This window comes from Sceloporus undulatus, chromosome 1 (genome assembly GCF_019175285.1).
Source record: "Sceloporus undulatus isolate JIND9_A2432 ecotype Alabama chromosome 1, SceUnd_v1.1, whole genome shotgun sequence".
NCBI classification, from domain to species: Eukaryota; Metazoa; Chordata; class Lepidosauria; order Squamata; family Phrynosomatidae; genus Sceloporus; species Sceloporus undulatus.
In genome coordinates this window covers 202,343,987-202,365,651 of record NC_056522.1, presented here as the reverse complement: position 1 = coordinate 202,365,651, position 21,665 = coordinate 202,343,987, and the positions used below count along the sequence as shown (strand labels likewise).

At 41.8% G+C, this 21,665-nt stretch overlaps 1 protein-coding gene across 2 annotated transcripts in view; it reads left to right on the top strand.

Moving 5' to 3' along the window:
- The first annotated feature begins 600 nt into the window (after window positions 1–600).
- UBE2E3 (ubiquitin conjugating enzyme E2 E3) overlaps window positions 601–21,665 on the top strand; it is a 149,370-nt gene continuing 128,305 nt past the window's right edge. The window contains exons 1-3 of one of the 2 annotated variants that reach the window (XM_042437323.1): window positions 601–857; window positions 2,514–2,716; window positions 5,360–5,410. In XM_042437323.1, the coding sequence (XP_042293257.1) occupies window positions 2,523–2,716; window positions 5,360–5,410 (245 nt within the window). In that variant the 5' untranslated portion in view covers window positions 601–857; window positions 2,514–2,522. Of the gene's footprint in view, window positions 858–1,216; window positions 1,627–2,513; window positions 2,717–5,359; window positions 5,411–21,665 lie in introns of those variants that run through there. The other variant, XM_042437312.1, reaches the window with a different exon arrangement.

Below are 21,665 nucleotides of genomic sequence, written 5' to 3'. Positions count from 1 at the left end.
ACCTTCCCTTTTTGGAGGAACCTCTGCTGGTGCCAACTTGGTGAAAGGAAGGAATGAGGGAGAAGAAGGATGAGGGAAGGTGGCCTCCCTCAGGCGCCAACTCTTTGTCCTTGGCCAGTAAGGTAAAAAAAATAAAGTGAGGGAAGGGAAAGGAGCCAGAGCGCGTGCGCGCGCCCCAACCCACACAGAACGCTGGGGCCGGGGGCGCGCGTTCTCTCCTCTGTCTCCTTCTGGCTCTGTGTGCGTTGTGTGTGGAAGGCTAGCAGGGAGCGAGCGTTCTATCTCCCTCCCTCCCCTCGTTTGGAACTTTGCTGACTGCAACGTTCTGGAGCCGAACGTAGCGACACAAGAAGAAAGGGGCGGGGGCGTTCGTTGGAACGTTCGATCCCTCGTTCCATCCTGGCAGCAGCAGGAGAGGAAGACTCACTCTTCTTCTCACCACACTACATTATTATTATCCTCCTCCCCCTGGAAAGGCAAGGCAACTGGGCAAGGCAAGGGAGACAGCCCCCCCCCCCACACATATATATACACATATAGAGAGAGAAAGGGGAGGCCTCTCTAGCGCCACCCTCCGTCCCTCTCTCCTCACTGCACCTCCCCTTCCCTCCTTCCCTCTCCCCTCCACCTCCACCAGCACCACCATCATCCTCATCCTCCCCTTCTTCTCCCACTCTCAATGTTCCACGCTGCCCAGCCATACCCCCCCAAAAACACACCAGCACCACCTTCCCTCAGTTCCTTCCATCAGCCCCCCCACCTTCCCTCCCTCCTTCCCTCCCTCCCTCCAAGGGCATTTCCTCCCCTCCCTCCGAGAGAGAGAGAGAGGACGTCGGGACAGGACGACGGCTGGCAAGGTATAGAGAGAGAGAGAGAGAGAGAGAGAATAAATGTAATCTAATAATACTAGGGAGGGAAAAGGGGGTTAGTAGGTGGCTCTTTGCAAGGGGAGGGCAGGGGGGGAGCGAAGGGAAGGGAGGGGGAGGGAAGGGAGCTTTGTTCTTGTTTTCTGCACTGGGCTGAGTTCACGCCTCACTTGGTGCATGCACACATAATACAGACACACACCTAGATAGACACACACCATAGGGGTGGAAAAAGCTTCCTGCCATAGCAGCCCCCTCCTGGCTGGGAGATCAGCTCCCCCTACAAAGAGGAGGAGGAGGAGGAGGAGGAGGAGGGGTGGCTGGGGGAGGAAGAGGAGGAGGTGGAGGAGGACTCCTCTGTGGAGGAAAAAGAGAGGGCAGAGCTGCAATTTCTGCCCTGCTGCAATTTCTGGAGAGGAGCCTTCCTTTCCTTTCCTTTCTTCCCCTTTGCTCTCTTTTCCTTTCCTTCCCCCTCCCCCTTCTCCTCCTCCTCCTCCTTCTTCTTCTTTTTTCTTCTTCTTCCTCCTCCTCCTCTCTTTGGAAAAATTATATAATAGCAATATTTAAGCACCCTCTTTTCCTTCTCAACCCTCCTTTCCATCCCCCCCTTTTTTTTCTTTCTTTTTGCATCTGATCCTTCCTGGATGAATTTTTCTTTTTTTCTTTTTTAAATAGAAGTGGGCAGGAAAAAAAAAATATGTCGGTCTGTTTTGTAGGAACTGATCAACAAGACTCGGTGGCGTTGCAAGCTTTGCAGAAGGTGCTGTTGGAATTAATGCTTCTCATTCCTTCCTTCTCCTTCTTTGCCTCTCTCTTTTTCTCTCTCTTCTTTTGCTTTCCCCAATTCCACCCATGTCCCACTCCCCCCCTTTTTTTCTTTCTCCCCAGTTCCCTGGTTTGGAGCCTTTTTGGTGTTGGCAAAATAAGGCTGGCCCTGGAAAGAGAAGGTGGAAAGGGGGAGAATGAAAATGGAAATGAAAAACCCCTCTTTGAGTCTGAGATGGCAAAGCCTCCCCCAGCTCTTTAAATACCAACAAGGAAGGAAGGGGGGGGCTGAGGTTGTGGATCTTGTTTGGGTCTCTCTTTCCTCCATTTGTAGTATGTGTTTTGCTGGCAATATAGGTTGGGGGTGAGGGGAGCAAAGGGGAAAAGGTGGGGAAGGAGGTCACTGCCTTGACCCTTGGGTAAATATTTACAGGGTATTAGTGGCTTGAGCATATTTCGGGGACAATCTCTGACGTTTTACAACAAGCCCTAAGTTATTCATGCTCCTTGATACTCTGCTGAATCTGCCTCATGCCTCCCAAGAAAGTAGGAGATGGAGGTCCTGTCTGAAGAATTGGAGTGGAGGGATGTGTGTGTGCATAAGTAGGATATGGGGTTAAGGAAATATGTATGTTTTGGTTTGTCTTGGCCTTAAAAACAATGACGATACAATAATCCGTAAATACTGTATTGGAATTGCCGTTCTGGGGGTCTGACCACACTCTTGTAAAATATTGTTCGGATCTCTTCTTGTCCAGTTTTAAGGGTGCTGAATAAGGCTGTTTAGGAGATGGAGTCAAAGGGCCCTTCATGGAGTGATCTGACTTGATTTTTCCTCCCTTGTTCTTTTTTTGCTGCTCCCCCCCACCCCCAAAAATAAAGTTTCCCAAGATGTCCAGTGACAGACAAAGGTCAGATGACGAAAGTCCAAGTACCAGCAGTGGTAGTTCAGATGCAGACCAGCGGGACCCACCAGCGCCTGAGCCTGAGGAGCAAGAAGAAAGGAAACCTTCAGCCACCCAGCAGAAGAAGAATACCAAACTCTCCAGCAAAACTACTGCTAAGCTATCCACCAGTGCTAAAAGGTAATATATATACATACAGTCACCCCTCCAAGTCTGTGGACTTGAAATGTGTGGACTTGGAAATCTGTGGAGGGGAGATTGCTATTAAACTTAATGGGGTGCATGCCCATGGCGAGCGCCCCACATGCACATACCCCATTAAGGCTATGGGGCTTGAATATGCGCGAGATTCCAAATTCATGGGGGGATCCAGAATGGATCCTCTGCGAGTTCAAAGGGGTGACTGTAGGCTGGCACTGATGGTGGTGGTGGTGATGTGTTTGGGTGCTCATCATCACCAGTGGAAGGAGCTGCTTACTCTAAAGCAGCAGCAAACGTGGAGGATCTTATTCATAATTGAGATGATAGTGACCCCATAGCAGATAGAAAAGGGCCTGCCTGGCTGATGTGGGTTCTACCAAAAGCCCTTGAGAGAGAATCCCATCAGGGCCAGCTTGTATGCAACCAAGTTGCCATGTTGAGCATGTTAGTTGAATTGATCCAGGCAGAGTTTCTTGCCCTACAGGCGCAAGAGGGGCCAAACCTATGATTCTGGTGCACATCTGTTTCAAAATGAGTATTGAAAAACCAACCCCTGACTGATTTGCCATGCGCTGGACTTCGCTTGGATCTCTTTGGCTCCTCTGTAGATATGATGCCTGTTTTACGTGAGCAATGTGATACTTCCAAGAATGATTCTGATCTACATCTTTTGGCTGTTTTCCCCCATCTTTTTGACGTGTCCCCGTGTATAAGAAATAGAAGGATCCATTCTTTGTCTGTTTTTCACTTGACTTCTGTCCGATGGCCTATAGAAGGACCAACTGCTTCAAAGAAGCATGACTTCTTTCTCTTTTCAAAAGAATTTCAGCACATGCCAACTTCTGGAGAGTTTCCTGTGTGGTTAAAGGGCAAGCAGAGATGTTAACTGTAGTGTCTTTTGCCTCAGTGGGCTTCTGGTCTGGTGGACTCCTTTTATCTCTAGTGTCAGAAACTTGGGGAAACCTTTGACAGGTGTTACTCCTGTATGCTCCATATCTGCACATAAGCATATATAGTTTCCTGGAAGTTTTTCTTTCAAAGTGTTTGTGTCCCTGTTAGTTTTCTGTAATAGTTTTTAATCTCATTTGGGAAAACCTGAAATTCCTTCATTGATGCCTCTTTGGAGATAACTGGGTAATTCTTTCCCTGAAGTTTACTCGAACTAATTGTATTATCCAGAAGCACATCTAACCAATGGCGTCAAAAATGTTTACAGATGTAATTCACCTTTGTCTGAATCAGTTAGACTTTTCATGTTGACTCTAAAGTGGAGGCTTATATTTTATATTTGGAGGGAAATGCTGGGACTGCCTTTAGGAGTGTGGAGAGCTTGCATTTGCAGGTAAATTTCTGCAAAAAAAATAGTTTGAGTGATGTTAGCGTTTACCATCTGCTGCTTCTAAAATGAAAATGGTAAATTGAAGAAAGGCTAGAAATAAAAGAGTATATAGTAGATTTGTTTTTCATTAGGAAAAATGATAGGGAATGAATTGTGTGTGTGTTTGTGCAACCTTTGATGCGTTTAAGGACATTTTTTTCATTAGCTGCTTTCAAAGTATATGTACACTACGCTTGTTGCTGATATATAGTTCCAGTGTGTTTCCCTCTAAATATCTTGTTTGATCTTGTAAAATCTTAGCCTCGTGTGTTGCCGGGTTTGATGTCCTGCGTAAATTCTCATAGGGTGCAAATCCAGAGGATCTGAATTACATCTAGACCATTTGTCATTGTCATAGATCTTCTGTCGGCAAAACATAAATTGCCTGGAGTGTGTAAAATGAGCACCAAAAGCAGCCCCAAAGAATATTTTGTTCTTGGGGGGAAATGACAAAAGCTTCATTCTGCTAATAACTTCCATGAAACTGGGATAAAGCTGTTGAAACATTTTCTCTTTGGAAACTAACAGCTTTAGAACTGTGGCCCAGAGACATCATCTGGGCTAAAACCATCATTAGACACATCAGTATTTATTTTATTATACAAGGTCTGCAGTTTAAATGTTAAAATAATCAATTTGTATGAGATGAAAGAGCAGAAGGAAAAAGAATAAGTAAAATAAATCTAATGTTGTGACTAGGTTTAGGTCCAGTCACCTGCTTACATGTTTAGGAGATAAAGTGAAGTGTTAAAAATTCACTATCGGCAGCAGGCAAACCCTTGCCAAAAACGTGCCCTTGTTTACCATGTACCTAGCTACCTTGGCTGTAACTTGGGTAATGCTGGTAGAAAGTCATTCTGAAATGCACTTCTGTTTCCTCCTTGCTTCCCCTCCCTTCCTGGTCTCATTTGCATATAAGATTAAAAAGAAAAACTCTCTCAGAAAGAGTGGCTGGAAATCCCTCAGACTCACTTTTCTGAGGACGCCATGGGGATTCCTGCCAGGCCAAGGTGTAAATGCTCTGTCTGTTTACTGAAACAGTGCAGGAAAAAAGGCTGCAAACTTTCTCTGTTATGGGATTTGGGTTATGCCTCTGAGAACAAAGAGGAAGCAGCCATGTTAGCATTACTGAAGGCAAAACCAATCTTGCATTTAACTGCATGGTGGTAGAGGGCAGTGTAATTCCCTGATTTATTCCGTAGCCTATCTCAAATGCTTTGTGTCTCTTCTCATTTTGCCAACAGGATTCAGAAGGAGCTAGCTGAAATCACCCTGGATCCACCACCTAACTGCAGGTAAGGGGGCGGGGGGGGGGGACAGAGGAGCTAAGCTTGCAAAATGTGGAGATGCTGGTCTGGGTGGTGGGTGGGATGGAAGGGGAGGGTAGGAATGAAAAGTTCATCTGGATGGAGGATGCTTTAGCGGAACAGATGTGCTTGCCTTGTAATGTTTGTAAGTGGATTTTAGAGAACACAGGAATTTTGTAAGGTGAATGGAACAAGTGTAGCGAGATGTGGGCTTGAATGTACCATGAAGCTGTGATTGTCAGCTACACAGGCTAGGTGACACTTGGGCTGGAAATAGTGACCCTTGTTGTCAAGTGTTTCCCCGTGTTATGTTTGTGGAAACTAAATGGTTATTACGGATGTGGCTTATTAGGACCGCTGAAGGCTAAGAAATGGTGCAATACTGAAATAAAAAGCATGTTTCCTCTTCCTTTCATTCCTGTGATATTTATTTTGTTTAAAGAATATTGAAAGTTTTCTATTTGGAGTTTGTCTTCTGAGGAGATGGGTGTTCTCTATTCAGATACAGTAACCTCAAAACAATTGCACAGCTTGGGGAGCGATGTAAATCCACCCCACAGTTTCTTGCACCAGAGGCTTAATGAGTTGGTAAAGATGCATGGTTTACTCTTTTAACACAGGAAGCTATGCAAATGCTGTCCCAGGATTTTCCCCTGGACTTAAAGTAATTTTTTTCCAGTCATGGTGTTCTCTGTGGATGAGCAAAATTTGCAATGGAGTGGTCCACTGTTTAATGTTGAGGTTGTAAAAATGAAGTTATTCTGGGCTGTACATGATGCTTCTAATCACTTTGGCTCTTAATCGATTTGCTATATGTTTTGTTTGGTGTGTGTGTGTGTTTTTCTGCTTGTGAGACATCATGGTTTGCAGTGGCTGTTATACTGGAAGCATTCCTCATGTGTGGGGATTTGCATCGTACTGGCTACGTTTGTTATTTAATTGGATTGCAAGGAAAAAAGAATTGTCAAATGTGGAATGGTTTGTTCTTGGTTTTGCTGTGCTCCCCACCCCTCTATTTTCCAAATAGTTTTGTACCCAGTGTGACTTTTAGCACTTTTCAGCTCTCTGTGGGGGAGGAATCAATGAGAGTGATAAAATAAGTGAGGTTGATCTTATGAGGTGGTGTTGCTGCTGCTGCTGCCACCTCAAGATTTGTTCAGAGGGACTTTGCTGTTGCCTTCCTCTGAAGCTGAGACAGTGGGACTTGTCCAAGATCACCCAGTGGGTTTCTATAGTTGAGTGGGGATTAAAAACCTGACCCCTCAGATTCTGAGTCCAGTGCTCAAATTGCTACGCATCTTGAAGTGTAGTACTTATGAGGCTTGTGCTGTGGTTCTTTTGCAATCTATTGAAGTCATTGGATTTTTTTTTTTGGCTGCTGTTGTGTGATTGTTCTGGGTTCATGGCCTCATAGTCTAAAAGGTAGGGCTGGGGATATGTTGCTGTCATGATGGTCTTTGACTGTAAATCCCATCAGTCCTAGTCAGTATAATTAAATGTGGTGTGGTATGGTAGCAGAAGAAATAGAGAGGTGTGTAAGAGAGAAAGATCGGGTAATTTTACTGTAATGGCTATTTTTGTTGTTGGGCACTTTTAAAAATGTGATAAAAAAATAAAATAATATATGTGAAGGGTTTTGACCACCGAGGGGAAAATGCTTTGTATTTTCAATTATGATCATGAATGATATTTTGTTCCAGGGAAAAAATATTTTTCTCCCTACAGTACTGCCTTAATTGAGTTGCTTAGAAAGTGCATTTATAGTATAATGCTTGTTAATTTAATGCAGTGTTTTCTGTCCTTCTTTTCTGTCTGACTTGATGTGTACAGGAGAACGTTGGGGAGATATAAAGAAATGACATGAATTTTATTTTTATTTTATTAAAAAGGAAGGAGAGGAAAGGAAATACTAATGGAGGAATTAGTAATGGATCTGCTCTTTCAATAAAACAAAATCAGCCACCCTGGAGTGGGCATGAAGGCATCCCTAAGGACATACACCGTCCTGGTAGACCTTATGAGCTAGCTATTATTTGTGGTTGTCCTTTCCATTGAGACCTCTGTCATGCACGGAGGTCTCAGAGGAGGGGGATCCATTGGTCCCTCTTTGTGCTGGGGCTTTACAAATTACTCAGAAGGAGTGAGAAAAGCATTAGAAAAATTAATTCGTTTGACTCCTAGAATTATCCACCTCATATGGTCCTTAAATGGGGGATTCTGGGACTTGTAATCCAGTACAGCAGCTTTTCCAAGGCTGACCCTGCCTTTCTCTGAGTCCCTGTTCTATCCTGGCATGACATTGTGCAGACGAGGGAGCTATCTCTCCTACCCAGCACTAAGTAAGAGACAAGGTCAGGCATATGTGACTACTGTCCATCCTGACAAGGTTTCTTTTCTTGCTAGGAAACATTGTATGTAGCATGAAAAAAATTCTGTGTCAGTGGCTAGGAAACATTGTATGTAGCATGAAAAAAATCTGTTTCAGAGGCGAGGAAACATTGTATGTAGCATGAAAAAAATCTGTGTCAGTGGCTAGGAAACATTGTACGTAGCATGGAAAAATTCTGTGTCAGTGATCCTGGAATCTTCCTGATGGAATGGATCAATTTAGGGTGCCTAGTTCCTAAGCAGTATCCCTCATCCCTTCTCCTGCACATCCTGGACCTGGTACCTTTGAGAGGTCTCTCTTCCATCAAAGATGTCATATGTACATATAGAGCTGATAGGTGTAGTGACTTACAGATGTGACTTAAAATATGGCTGCGTTTTGGGAACTCTGCAGGATTCTTGGTAGCTGAGAAATCCATGGAGATAAAAAGGCTCCCAGTTAAAATAAGAAGCAGTCAGTCTTGTGTTTCTTGTGATGGCTTGAAAAGAAGAGAACAAGAAATACTTTAATATCTTAATTTTCCTCTTGTCATGCTTGGGAGAGGGTACTTCCTCTACCCAAAATAAATTTGTTCCATTTCCAAGAGGTCATTAAGGATCTTCTGTCATGACACTGCTTTGACAAAATGTATCTTGCTTTCTGTGTAAGAGAGAAGAAAAAGAGATGCCAGTTTCTAATAAACAGGTCGTGTTTGTTTGGAGGAATTTATTGGTTATGGAATGATGTCGCTTTTAGTATATTAGAGCTCAGCATGGCAACTGGTAAAATTGTGAATGTTTTTTTTTCCCAGGCCCCCTTTGTAAAGCTGTGTTTGGTCTTCTGAAAGTGTTTTCTGAGTATAGAGCTGTATGTAATATATACGTCTCATGAAGGGCACTTGTGTAAATAGCTGTTACTTGCAAAATACACCACTGAGAGCCCCTTCATGGGCTGAAGCCACAATTTGCTGAGATGGCTATTAGAAATCAGGCTGTGTTTTTGTGCTTTGGTTGACATAGGAAGTAAATAACAACAGCAAGCTGAATAGGGGCCCAAATACCCTAAAGGCATTATATCCCATTTGAACTTGGAAGCTAAGCAGGATCAGCCCTGGTTAATACTCAGATGGGAGATGGCCAAGGAGTACCAGGTGCTGTAGCCTCTATTTCAGAGGAAGGAACTCTGAACACCACCTCTGAGTATTCCTTGCCTAAGAAAACTCATGGGGTTTCCATGTCAGCAGGTGATTTAAAGGTGCGCATATACACACACATTCACACCAAGGACAGTTAAGGAGCTGCCAAGTGTGATTTTTCATTGTCTGAGTGAAAAGCAATGGCAAATGGCAAAAGGAAGCTTGGTGTCTTCTAGTGCCAGAATGATACTAACGTGCAAAGGAAATGATTTGATTACTTTAGGGTTGCTGTGCCTTATTTTGTTTATATGTATAATTAGGGAGCCACTCTGGTAAATGTAATTGGGAATAATTTACCATGCAGCAAACGTTAGCTTTCCTCATTGACTGTGAGCATGGCAAACATTGTGGCTTGCTCCTTAATACAATTATGTTTTAGCACCCTTTATCTGATGAATGTGAATATTCAGTGGTTTGCTGACAATCTAGCTTGCATTTATTTACTTGTTGTTTGTTTGTTGGAGCTAGGACTGTATTTACATATACACTCTAACCTCATTAGACAACAGTGCTGTTCATTTTACATTTCCCTCTTCATATTCCTGTTTTGTCCCCATATACGGGTAACGTTCCCATGCAGTGATTCCTTACATTTCACCTGATTTGCTATATTTGTACATGGAGAGAACAATCCACTTTACTCTGTGCATTTTGCACTGTACCTTTATTTCATTTTAATAAAAACAGAACATTAGCTACATAATAGAACTCTTTTTTTTTTTTAAAAGGCACTGCTTCTGCAGCTGGCAAGTTAATGCTATGGTTGCATAAGAGTTCTGAAATAACTGTCTACTATTTTAGTTGCAATTTTTGCAAGGTTGTACCTCTCCAGAATGCTCTCTGTTGAATTGGTGAATTTAAAAGTCCTAATCTCTTTATTCACAAAGGGTATCAACCAGTGGAAGGGAACCTTTGGCCCTCCAAATGTTGCGGACAAACTCTTTCCCCCTCTTACCATTAGCCATACTGGCTGGGTCTTTTGGGAGCAGAAATCCAAAACATCTGGAGGCCCAGATGGTTTTCCACTCTTGATATAAATGGATGTGTCTACCAGCCCTTCTCTAAATTTGATGAAACAAGGATCCATATCCATCACAGATATCTTATCTCCTTCCTTTGGCCAATGCCCAGCTGGAGATAGCAAGGGGCTGTTAAGGTAACATGTCAGGATTGACATACTCAGAATATGAAGTTTTGCTACTGTAGATGGGTCAAAGGTATTGACAGGCTGCATGTGTTTTAAAAGAACATCTGTGGTGTGTTATATTTAAAAGGGAAAAAAGAGAGTAATATGTGAATGAGACACACATGCTGAGAAATACATGCATCATGCATGTTTCTTCCTCCAGAGACTGTGATTAGTTCCATTTATTTGCTAAATGCACACTGAGTAGCATACTGGGTAATGTGTGGCATAGCCCATATGCAAAGTGTTGCTTTTTCAGATGGCAGGTCGCAGAATCTCCTGTTCAACATGGCCACTGGCCACACATACATGGAGGTACATTGAAAGCATGTAGTACATTTGGGGGATGACAACTCCCAGAATTCCCCGGTAGCCATATTGACTGAGAGATTCTGGGATGATGGGAGTTGCGACATCCAAAAAGTAACTTTGCCAAGTTCTGCCTTTATGTCACTTAACTTTATGTCACTTAAAGTTCTAGGTTAGAGCCCATATAGTACAAAGGGAATCATTCTTCATTTATAATAATAATAATAATAATTTGTTTTATTTATATACCGCTATTCCAAAGATCATAGCGGTGAACAGCAAGTAAGCTAATTAGCAAGTAAGCTAATTTGCCCCCAACAGTCTGGGTACTCATTTTAGCGACCTCGGAAGGATGCAAGCCTGAGTCAAGCTTGGGCCCTTTTGCTGGTCTTGAACTCGCAACCTTGTGGTTTTGAGTGAATGGCTGCAGTACAGGCATTTACCCACTGCGCCACCAGGGCTCTTATGACAAGGTTTTTGAATACACTCTTCAAAGATTTCTCAGATGGCTTGTAGAGGCTCAAGAATTTGGCTAAATTCATTAAAACAAAACCATATATTGCAGTTTTGAAAGAACTGTGTAAAAACTATCAGCAGAAATAAAACCAATGCAAACCAGCATAAATGCAATCAGTGGATGCAAAACAGGCTGAATTAGAAAGGCTGGCATAGAAATATATCAAAGTAGTTGCTAGACAAGCATCCTTGGAGAGAATATTGTAAAGATTTGGGGTGACACCAGTCCGTAAGCGTTTTCTCCTGTAGTCACACCACAGATGGTGGAGACTCTTGAAAAAAAAGGCCTTTACTTAAAGAAGTGGACCTTCACACTCACTGGTCCCATGAAGTGGAAGGCTTTAAAAGGTAAAACCAGCACTTTGAACTGAGAGCAGAAACTTACTAGGAGCCAGGAACCGGAAGAGCTTGGCAAAGCACAGGTGTAAAATTATTTTATTGCCCACTTCACAGCTGTATTTTGGACAAACTGCAGTTTCTTGAAAGGCAGCCCCATGTAAGTGCATGCAATAATCTGATCTGGAGTTTACAAAGATATGGATCACTGCAGTAAAACATCTTTGCTTTCCCATAAATATTTTGTATTAGTTTTTTTAGTCTTAAATGCATCTGTACAGTTTGAACAAAGTAATAAAATCTGGTACAATTCATAGAACAAATAATAAGAAGCACAACAATTGACAGCAGTAATTGCAAGCATAAGAGAAGTGTTAATTAGGATCATCAGACAGGTAAAGTCCCTAACATTGCCACATGCAGCCTAGGAGAGCTTTCCATAGGGTTCCCTGCTGAGTTGGAAGAACACTTATGGGCCCATTATCATTTACATATGTGATAAAGGGGCACTAGTTTTCACAGCAGGTATCCTGACTTTGAACATTCCTCATTACCTCAACAATATTAAAATATCTGAGGTCTTGAGCATTTCTTGCACACTTAACTAGGTTAAGGCACTTGGGCTATCTCTTTCCGGGCAAGGTTTTGCTGATGCACCAGCCTAAAAGGGTCAGACCATAGAGGCAGTACCCACCTTCTGTGACAACAAAGAAGGGTCAGCAAATAGTCCCAGACTCCAGACTTGTTTTTGTATGGAAAATATATGTCCCTGGACAACACAAAGTGACCACCAAATAAAGGAATCTCCATGGAGTAGAAACATTATCTTGTCTAAAACTGAGCTGCTTTTGCTGTACTGTTTTTGTATTATAGCTGCCTCACAGAATGTGAAACAAAAGTGACAGGTCATAAAACTGAGTTAGTTCTTGTTGCTAAAATGTCCCTCTTCCAGTTTCATCTTGCTCCTACTATTGCCGCCTTTCCCTCCACCAGCATTAGCAACTTTGAGTGATATATGGTATATAGGAACTAAATCATTTAACTCTTGCAAAGTAAAATTCAAAGATATAGCTGTGTTAGACTGTAGAATCGGTACACAGAGAGATATTGTAGCATCTTTGAGACTAACTGAAAGAAAGAAATTGGCAGCATGAGCTTTCTTAGACTTCAGTCTACTTCATCAGATGCATTTGGTGCAAAGTAGTTTTGACTACCACAGAATCATGCTGTAGCTGTGTGCCTTAATGTTGTTTCTGACTTACAGCAACCTTAAGGTGAACCTGTCATGGGGTTTTCATTTTGCTCGATGACATAAAAGGCCAGTCTAGCCTTCAATAGGATTCTGCCCTGAACAGGGTGGATTCAGATGTTTCTCCAACTCCAGCAACGTGGAGAGACCAGATAGTAATTACTTGTCTGTCTTCAACATCAGGTTTGTAAGTTCTTTACTCTTTTATAGCCATGTTGTTGTTGTGTACCTTCAAATAATTTCTGATTTATGTCAGTCCTAAGGTGAACCTATCATTGAGTTTTTCTTGGCAAGATTTCTTCAGAGGAGCTTTGGCCACTGGCTTCTGCTGAGGTTGAGAGGAACCCACTGCGTTTCTATGATAGAGCAGGGATTCGAACACTGGGCTCTCAGAGTCCTAGTCGAACACTAAAGCCGCTGCATCACACTTGTTCCTTCTGTAGCCATACTAGTAGGCTACTGTCATCTTCTTTGTTGGATTTCTATGGCTGAACGGAGATTTGAACTCTGGTCTCTTAGAATGTATCCACACTGCAGAAATGAAACAGTTTGAAACTACTTTAACTGCCATGACTCAATGCTATGGAATTCTGGGATTTGTATTTTTGTGATCGATGTAGCCTTTCCTGTTAGAGCTCTGATGCTCCACCAGATCACAAATCTCAGTATTCCATGGCATTGAACCCTGGAAGTTAAAGTAGTGTGAAACCGTTTATTTCTGCAGTGTAGCAGCATTCTAACACTCAAACCACTACACCGTGCTGGCTTTCCCTATAGTGTATATCATCCTTTTATTTATGTGTGTATTGTGTGCCTTCAAATCATTTCTGACTTACCGTGACCCATCAGGCAAACCCTATTATGGAATTTCCTTTACAAGATATATACTTTGTATATATGGATGTACTATTTGAACTGTTGTAAGCCGCTTTGATTGTTTTAACAAAAAGTGGGGTATAAATAAAAGTTTTATTTATTTATTATTATTATTATTATTTAAGATTAATTCAGAGAGATTTGGCATTGCCTTCCCTTGAGGCTGAGAGTTATACTAATATTTTATTTATTTGTTGCTTTTCTATCCCATCATTCCTCCAAGGAACTTAAGGAATGTCCACGTTCCCCCTCATTTTATTTTATTCTCACAACAGCCCTGTAAAGTAGGCTACTCAGAGAGAAATGAGGACTGGCCAAAGGGCAACCAGTGAGCTTTATTGCTGATTGGGGATGTTGAATAGGCATCTTCTTGGTCCTAGATTGTAAATCAGGGATAGATGACCTGGTGCCATCCAGATGCTTTGAACCATAACTCCCATAATCCACCACCACTGGGTGTGCTTGCTGCGGCTTGGAGTTCAAAATATCTGAAAGGCACCATGATGTCTTCTGCTCTGCTGATTGCTGGAAGGTGGTTTGCATGTAAAGAAATTTCCTTGGGGTTTTTAAAGTTGATTTTAAATAATCTTTGTACATTCACAATGATTATTACTTATATAATGTAATTGAACAGATGCTTCAGGATGGGGATTTTTCAGATACGCTCAGAAAAATGTTTTTGCTCAGAGATTTTTTTTCTGCTCAGAAATCCCCCCCCTTCTTTTTGCATATAAGACATCATCTGCCTTCTGAGTCAATTTGTCAGGCTAATGTGGGAATCTGAACAGCAGCCAATGGTACTGTAAAACTGGGGGGGGGGGGAGAAGAGGAGGAGGAGAAATGTAGTTGTATGGAGCGATTTCCTGTTCATCCAAGTTCCAGTCTAATTCCAGCATGTGGTCTAAAGGAGGATGTGGGTCAGCTGTTGTTGTACAATTGCAATATTAATTTATGTCAGTGTTCATGGATCCCAAGTAGGCATTGTGGGTCCTGCGTGTTGCGCTTTCCTGCCTCAGATCTATGCTTCATGGAGCTGTTTTTAGATATAATGGAAACTGATGAGTACTCCCACTGTAATGTGTAGATGTGCTATTCCCTAATCTTACTGGTGATGACTGGGAAGTTCCAAAGGATTATAGTTATTTATGTTTGCTGTTCATCAGATGAATGCCTGAATTGGGCTTCACTCTTACGGACCTTTGCAACCTACCTGCCCTTAAGTTCACTTCATCTGTTCTTCAGGTTATGCTGGGGAGATACCCCTTGGACAAGCCTTAGTTCTGAGTGTGTAGCACAGTGGGGCATGTGGTAAACACCTGCCTGGCATTGCAAAAGAGGGTGATTTGTTTTAAACTGTTGTAAGTAAGGGAGGGGGGAATATACCTCCAGTTTGGTGCTGAACTGGCCAGATGCCATTCAAACAGTTTGCACCAGTACCAAACTGCTCATCTAGAGGACAGAAGGGAGGACATTTTATTTGACCCATGCATACAATTCCCTAGAGGCCTGGAGCAGTCTACTGCAGGCTCTTCTTTGCTAAAGGTATTCTTTGCTAAAGGTTGGATGACTATCTCTCAGGAGTGGCTTGGTTGCATCTTGCATTGTGAATCTTGTATTCACCCGGAAGTTAAAATAGAAAAGCTCCATGGTGTCTTCTGGCATTTGAATACCTTGTGTGTATATTTTGTATGTATGGGGGGTATTTACACTAAAAAGCCTCAAGATCCCAGGTCACAGTAGCTCTGCAGGCTGGTGAGTCTGTAACTCCTAATCCAAAAAATAATTTCCCCAATTGTTGGACTCCCGATTTCATGATCCTGTGATTTTAAGAAACATTGTGTTGACTGACACACAAAAGATAAAGGACTTAGTTGAAAGATTCTTACTGATTTTCTTAAAATTTTATTATTGTTGTGTGCTTTCAAGTCATTTCTGACTTATAGCAACCCTAAAGGGGACCTATTGTGAGGTTTTCTTGTTTGTTCAGAGTGGGTTTGCCATGGCCATCCTCTGAAACTGAGAGTGTGACTTTCCCAAGATCACCCAGTGGGTTCCTGTGACTGAGCAGAGCTTTCAGCCCTGGTCTTCCATTGTCCTAGTCCAACACTCACACCACTACAGCATGCTGGCTGTTTTTTGCTTTCCAATGCTGTAACATTGCTCTCCCCTGAATTCTCTGGGTGGGGCATAATAAAATTGCAAATGTCTTTCTTTGGAAGTGCAGGGTCTGAGACCATAGCGTACATGTTTCCTTTAACACTCAGATTCTGTGGGTGGAGAGTGGATGAGAAAGACTTTATACAGTACTGTACTTCCTCTGATGGTTTCATTTGGTTTTTTCTCTTGATGCTGTGCACTCTAGCTGACTTCCATGCATGCTTCTGACAATGCAGAGCCAAAGTCTGGAAAGGGGTCCATTGTATCATTTCTCCCAAAATGTTGTGTTTTAGTGTTTGCAGACACGCTCCAAGGTGTGAAAGTGGGTCAAAAGTGGACTTTTTGTGCAGAAAGCTTGATTGTGTGGTTTCCTAGGAAACAATCCCTGAAGCCACCCTTTTCTGTAATCCCAGCAGTGATGTTTGGAAAGTTTAGATACTTGTTGTGATCCTCTTGAATATCTGCTTGGATTTGATGGAAGGCTGGCGCTGAGCTGTGAAAATATCTGAAATAGTTCTTGTTCTAACCTTCTAGCTGCTTTGCAGAATATTCTCCAGGATGTCCTACACATTTATCTGGAGCTTTGTGGAGGATGCAAAATGTGGGTGGGCTCCCAACACACTTGTTATTTGCAGAAACAGTAAAACAAAACAAAGAGTGTAGCGGGGGGAAGAGATAATTTCCAAAAGTAATAGAAGATTTCTCCTGGAAAAATATAGTTGGCCCTCTGCATCCATGGATTCAAGCATCCATGGCTTGAAAATATTAAAAAATATATACAAATTCCAAAAAGCAAACTTTAATTTTGCCATTTTATATTAGAGATACCATTTTACTATCTATTGTATTAATGGGACTAAACAACCACAGATTTTGGTATCCACGAGATGTTCCTATAACCCAACCTCACCGGATAACAAGGGCCCACTGTAGTATGAAATCTTTTTCCCTTCCTTCATGGCGTTCCCCATTTCTTGGCCCACAAATAGGACATAGCATTTCAAAAAGCTGTTTCCATACCATTCTAGATGATTCAGAGCCGGGGCCACTTGATACTGACAGGTCTCAATTGACATTTTGCTTAAATGTCCCAGTTCATATGGGCTCAGCAGCAAACTTTCAATTTTTACACTGTGCTCATGAGATTTGGAAATAGTTGCTTACAGAAGCTGAACCAAAATGACTTTCAACTGCTATAAATTGTGATGCTCTCTTTCAATTTTTATTTTCCTTTGACATATATCTTGCTTATTCTCAGTCTGTCTCTGTATCTTTCCCTTTCTGTCTCCACAACACACACAAACACACACACACTCACTCTCAACCTTTTGCTTCACGGTCAGGGCTTACGCATTTTCTTAGACAGCTGGTCATAACATTCAATTGATACACTAAGCCTATTACTACAAAGGCTGGCATGAAATCTGTGCCACTCTTTTGTCTAAAAATAATATCCAAATGGGAAAGTAACCCTTTTTGTCATAAAAAGGAAGGGTCAAGAGTTTCTCTTCCAGTGGATTCTGATTGGACTTGGTTCTTTTGTACATACAGTTACTAAACCTGGAGATCCCTGCTATGTAATGTGTGCTCAAGATGCATTATGTTGAAACAACAAACCGAATTCTTTGTACACCTTAGGTCTTATTGCTGAAAAAAGCAAGAACGAGAAGACTATCTAGCAATGTGGAATGCCAGAAGAGGAAAGATTTGTTGTAGTCACTATTCTGGGTGGTAAAAATGATCTATTTTGTATACACTATCTAAAGAATAGGCCTTAATTTTTACAGCTGTATTCTACAGTATCAGTGAGGTGTGGAGCTTTGCAAATTAGGTAAAGCCTAACTGGTCTGTCATTGATTGCACTGCTGACATCTTTTTTTAACCATTTAACAAAACAACAACAGCCACAACAGTATACTAGGTTGTTTTGTTTTTTTAATGGAGGTTTGGCTTTTAATCTGAAGGATGTATTTGGAGTCCAGTTCTAGGGAAAATTCACACTTGGCTAGAGATGGAAGCAGATTCCTTGAATACTGTTTTGGCCACGTGGAATTTCTTTTCTTTTGAAAAGGGTCTTTCTATCTCTGTTCGCTACTGGTGGAAACAGTTCAAAATAAAGCTGCTATTTAAACAATACAGCGATATTTAAAAGCCAGAATTTTAGGTAGTTTTAAAATTAGGTCAAAATTTAAAGCATGTTTTCTGAGTTTCCCTGCATCTTTATACGTGGTTCTCTTTTAAAGTTTTCTCTGTGTGCATATGGGCATATGCAAAATTAGGGTGATCTTTGGTTGTAGAAATGATATTAGTCTAATAGTACCTTTTGATAATACCTATGGCATTTGGTAATCTGTGACAGTGGTAAACAGTGCCATTGTTTTGCTGTCAATGCTGTAGAGCTGTTGAAATAGGGTGGTGGATTGGCTCACAGTGCCTATTTGGTTTCCTTCACTTAAAAACCTAATGTACATGATAACTAATAAAAATTAACAGAAGAAAAAACTTTTTAAAAACTACCCTAGTGTTCTGTGGCACCCTAATCCAGAATAAGTGCTAAGAAAAGTTGGTCCCTGGGATATGTATAAATTATACAAAGTAAGAATATTTGCATATTTTTCACTTATTTCCCTTAGGGCCCGTACAGACATGCCAAAATAAAGCTTCTTTGGGCCACTTTGGAGGTGTGCTTTTTAAGTGCTGCATCTGTCCTAAGAGGCCGGAATCCGTGCCAATGCCACACTCTGGTCCTAAGGACTGAAATGCAGCTTTGGGGCAGCTTCTGGCCTCTTAAGATGCATGTGTCATTTAAACAGTATGCCTCCAAAGTGTCCCAAAGCAGCTTTATTTTGGCCTTTCTGTTCAGGCCCTAAGTCTCCTTCTGCCAATCCTCTATGAAGCCAGAATAAGTGCATTTTCAAGCCTGTGTCCACAATCTTAAGGTATAGAAACTTCTGTGGGGAATGAGCATGGTTAAGTCCCATCAGTGTCACTGTTTGAGGTAAGCATGGGTTTAAGAGTCCTTTGCTTGATTCAAAAATGCTGAACTTGGGTTGAATGATACATTTCCTTTTTAAAAATAAATTTAAAAGGGGTGCTGAGAATTTCCCTGCACTTTGCAACCAGTATTTAAATACAAGGGCCTTGATAGCTAGTATTCAGCTATGTATCTTGTTTTCTCTTAATTAATTACCTCCCCCCTTCTCTCTCTCTCTCTCATGTGGAATGTGGAGTGTGCAGATACTACTAGAAAAAAAAACAGTATACAGGAAGGAGAGATTTATTTCTTCCCTTCTGTGTCCATTCAGATCCTTCCCCTACTGTCTAGTAGGGATAGAACACTTTATAGAAATCTTAACTTTAAATCTCTTAATCTAGGAATTGCTAAAACAATGGGTCCAGTGTACACTTGTTCTCAGCAAGATTATTATTTCCAAATTTAGTATTGATGATATAGAAGACTTGAAATATAGGTAAAATATTGTTGTTATTCATATAAATTAGAAGTGGAGTTATAGTGAAATCCTAGGATTTCACAGGATGGAACCACATAAATTAGAAGTGGAGTCGTATGCAGTGAGAAGGAGCCCCAGGAGATCACTCATTTTTTTTTTAAAAAAAAGAAGCAAATTCTTCTCTATTTGTAGTCATGGGAATCTCCTTGTCCTTCTGTCTTAACTCTGTGTGTGTGTGTGTGTTGTGTGCCTTCAAGTCATTTCCAACTTATGGCGACCCTAAGGTGGTGGGTTTTCTTGGCAAGATTTGTTCAAAGGAGGTTTGCTATTGCCTTCTCCTGAGGCTGAGAGCATGTGACTTGGCCAAGGTCACCCAATGGGTTTCATGCCCAAGCTGGGAATCAAACCTTGGTCTCCAGAGTCTTAAGCCAACACTCACACGACTAGACCATGCTGGCTCTTGTAGGTGATATATAAAAAGGGTTTATTAACACCAGTTTCTGTCTTTGATGTACTGTCATGCAATGTTGTCAGCTGTCATAGTAGTTTCCCAGCATGTATCCCCTCCCTGTCTCTAGTCATTGCCGATTCATGAATGCAGAGGCTGTCTCTGAAAGGTGCCATTTGTGCTTTTGACAAGGCAAAAAGGGCTGGCAGTTGTGAAAATCCTGTTTGACTGGGTTTATTGCCTTACACTTTGAGTGGATAAGAGATTACAGGGAGTGGGTGAAACAAGTCTCCAAGAAGCAAGGAGGAGCTCAGACTGCATGGGGAAGGCTGGGTTCATTGGTATTAAAAACCTGTCTCTTTTTGGTGACAGAATGCTCCGTAGCAGAATGGAACAAACTCAAGGCTTTGTGGACTGGTTTTAGAATAGTGGAGAAAGGCAGAAAAAAGGAAAGAAAGAGTGTTGTTCAATTTTCTTGGGGACTTGTGTTTGAACATCTTAAGGAACACAATGGGATGCTGAGCGGTGGCGAAGATGAACCCTTGCCGCCCCCCCCCCCAGATGAATTGAACAATCATTTGAATGAAACTTTGATGCCTCCTTTTGCTAGCTGATCCTGACTGTCTATTTCAACTGCGACTTTCTTCATCATTAATCTTTTTGGAAGGTAAATCAATGAGTTGCGGCCATTTAAAGACATGTTTAACTAACGATAACCTTTATTTACCCATAGCTATTATTAGTAAATGATTTATTGGCGCATTGAGGAGGCATTGAAAGATTTAATTTTGGAGTTGTAATCTGAAGGAAGGGGTGGTGGTGTTGAAATCACTCAGCGCCATTTGGTACAGCAGCAGTTTGCAATAAGCCATTACTTTGTTTTAGTCATTACGTCTCCCTTTCTGTCGCCTTTTAGTCCTTCAGGGTAGCTAGTACTTAACAGGAGCAGCTATGGTGCAAAATACTAAACAAAGCAGAATTTTGAGGCAATTAGATGCCTAATAGAATCTTAAGGGTGTTATTAATTTAGCAGATTTGACAAGGCTTGAAAATCAGGAGGTTGCTTCTGTCTATGCTGGAGTGTATTTTCCTCACAGACAAGTCATGTCTGAAAATAGAAATAAATTATCTTTTTTGGAATCTGTTTTTGCAGAAGTATCTTCAGCAAGGACTTTGATAATAAGAATGTGAACATGTTTTCATCAAGGTGTGTGTGTGTGTGTGCTTAGGTGGGTACATTTTGAGCATGGCATAGTGGTTTGAGTGTTGTACTGGAACTGTGGAGGACCAGGGTTCAATTCCCAGCTTGGTCTTGAAACCCACTGGGTGACCTTGGGTAAGTCACATGCTCTCAGCCTCAGGGGAAGGCTATGGGCAACGTCTTCTGAATAAATCTTGCCAAGAAAACCCCATGAAAGTTTGCTTCAGTGTCACCATAAATCGAAAATGACTTGAAGGCACATAACAACAACAACAACAACAACAACAACAACAACAAAATTCCTTTAATATATTTAGGCCTAGAGTGAGGATTGTGAGACCCTTCAGGGGTTTGTTGGATTGCAGCTGCCAGTAATCCTCACCATTGGCTGTGCTGGCTAGGCTGTTGGGACTGTAATACAATGAGATCTGGAGGGTCACATGATTCCCATCCCCGTTTTTAAGGCAATAGGACCACATGTTTCCCATTCACTCAAAGAAGAATGGCATACATATATTTGTGTGTGTAAGTGTGTCAAGGGGCAATGTGAGCACTGTCTCAAGACACTTTACTTCAGCAAACTACTTTTAAGACAATGCTACTCAAAGCAGTGGTGTTTGGACTGATGCCAGTCCATGAGCCATCAGCTGCTGGTTTCTGGAGAGTTGTTGGGAAAGAATCAGTTGTAAGCAATAGGCACAAATATGGTATTCATCCTTGGCACAGTGAGGAAACAGTTGACACACACACAGCACTTTAGGTAGTGTAAGAAGCACTGCTCTAGGGAGTGCAAAACAGCCCATGTTGGAAGTATAACTCTGGCCTGCAAAAGAGAGGAAAAGGCTAGTGTTACCTATATGAGGATAGTAGCCTGCTGAAATGAGATCCATCACACTTGGCTTGGAACCACTAGTGCAGGTAGAAAGGATAGGTCCTTTGAGGCTGGAAAC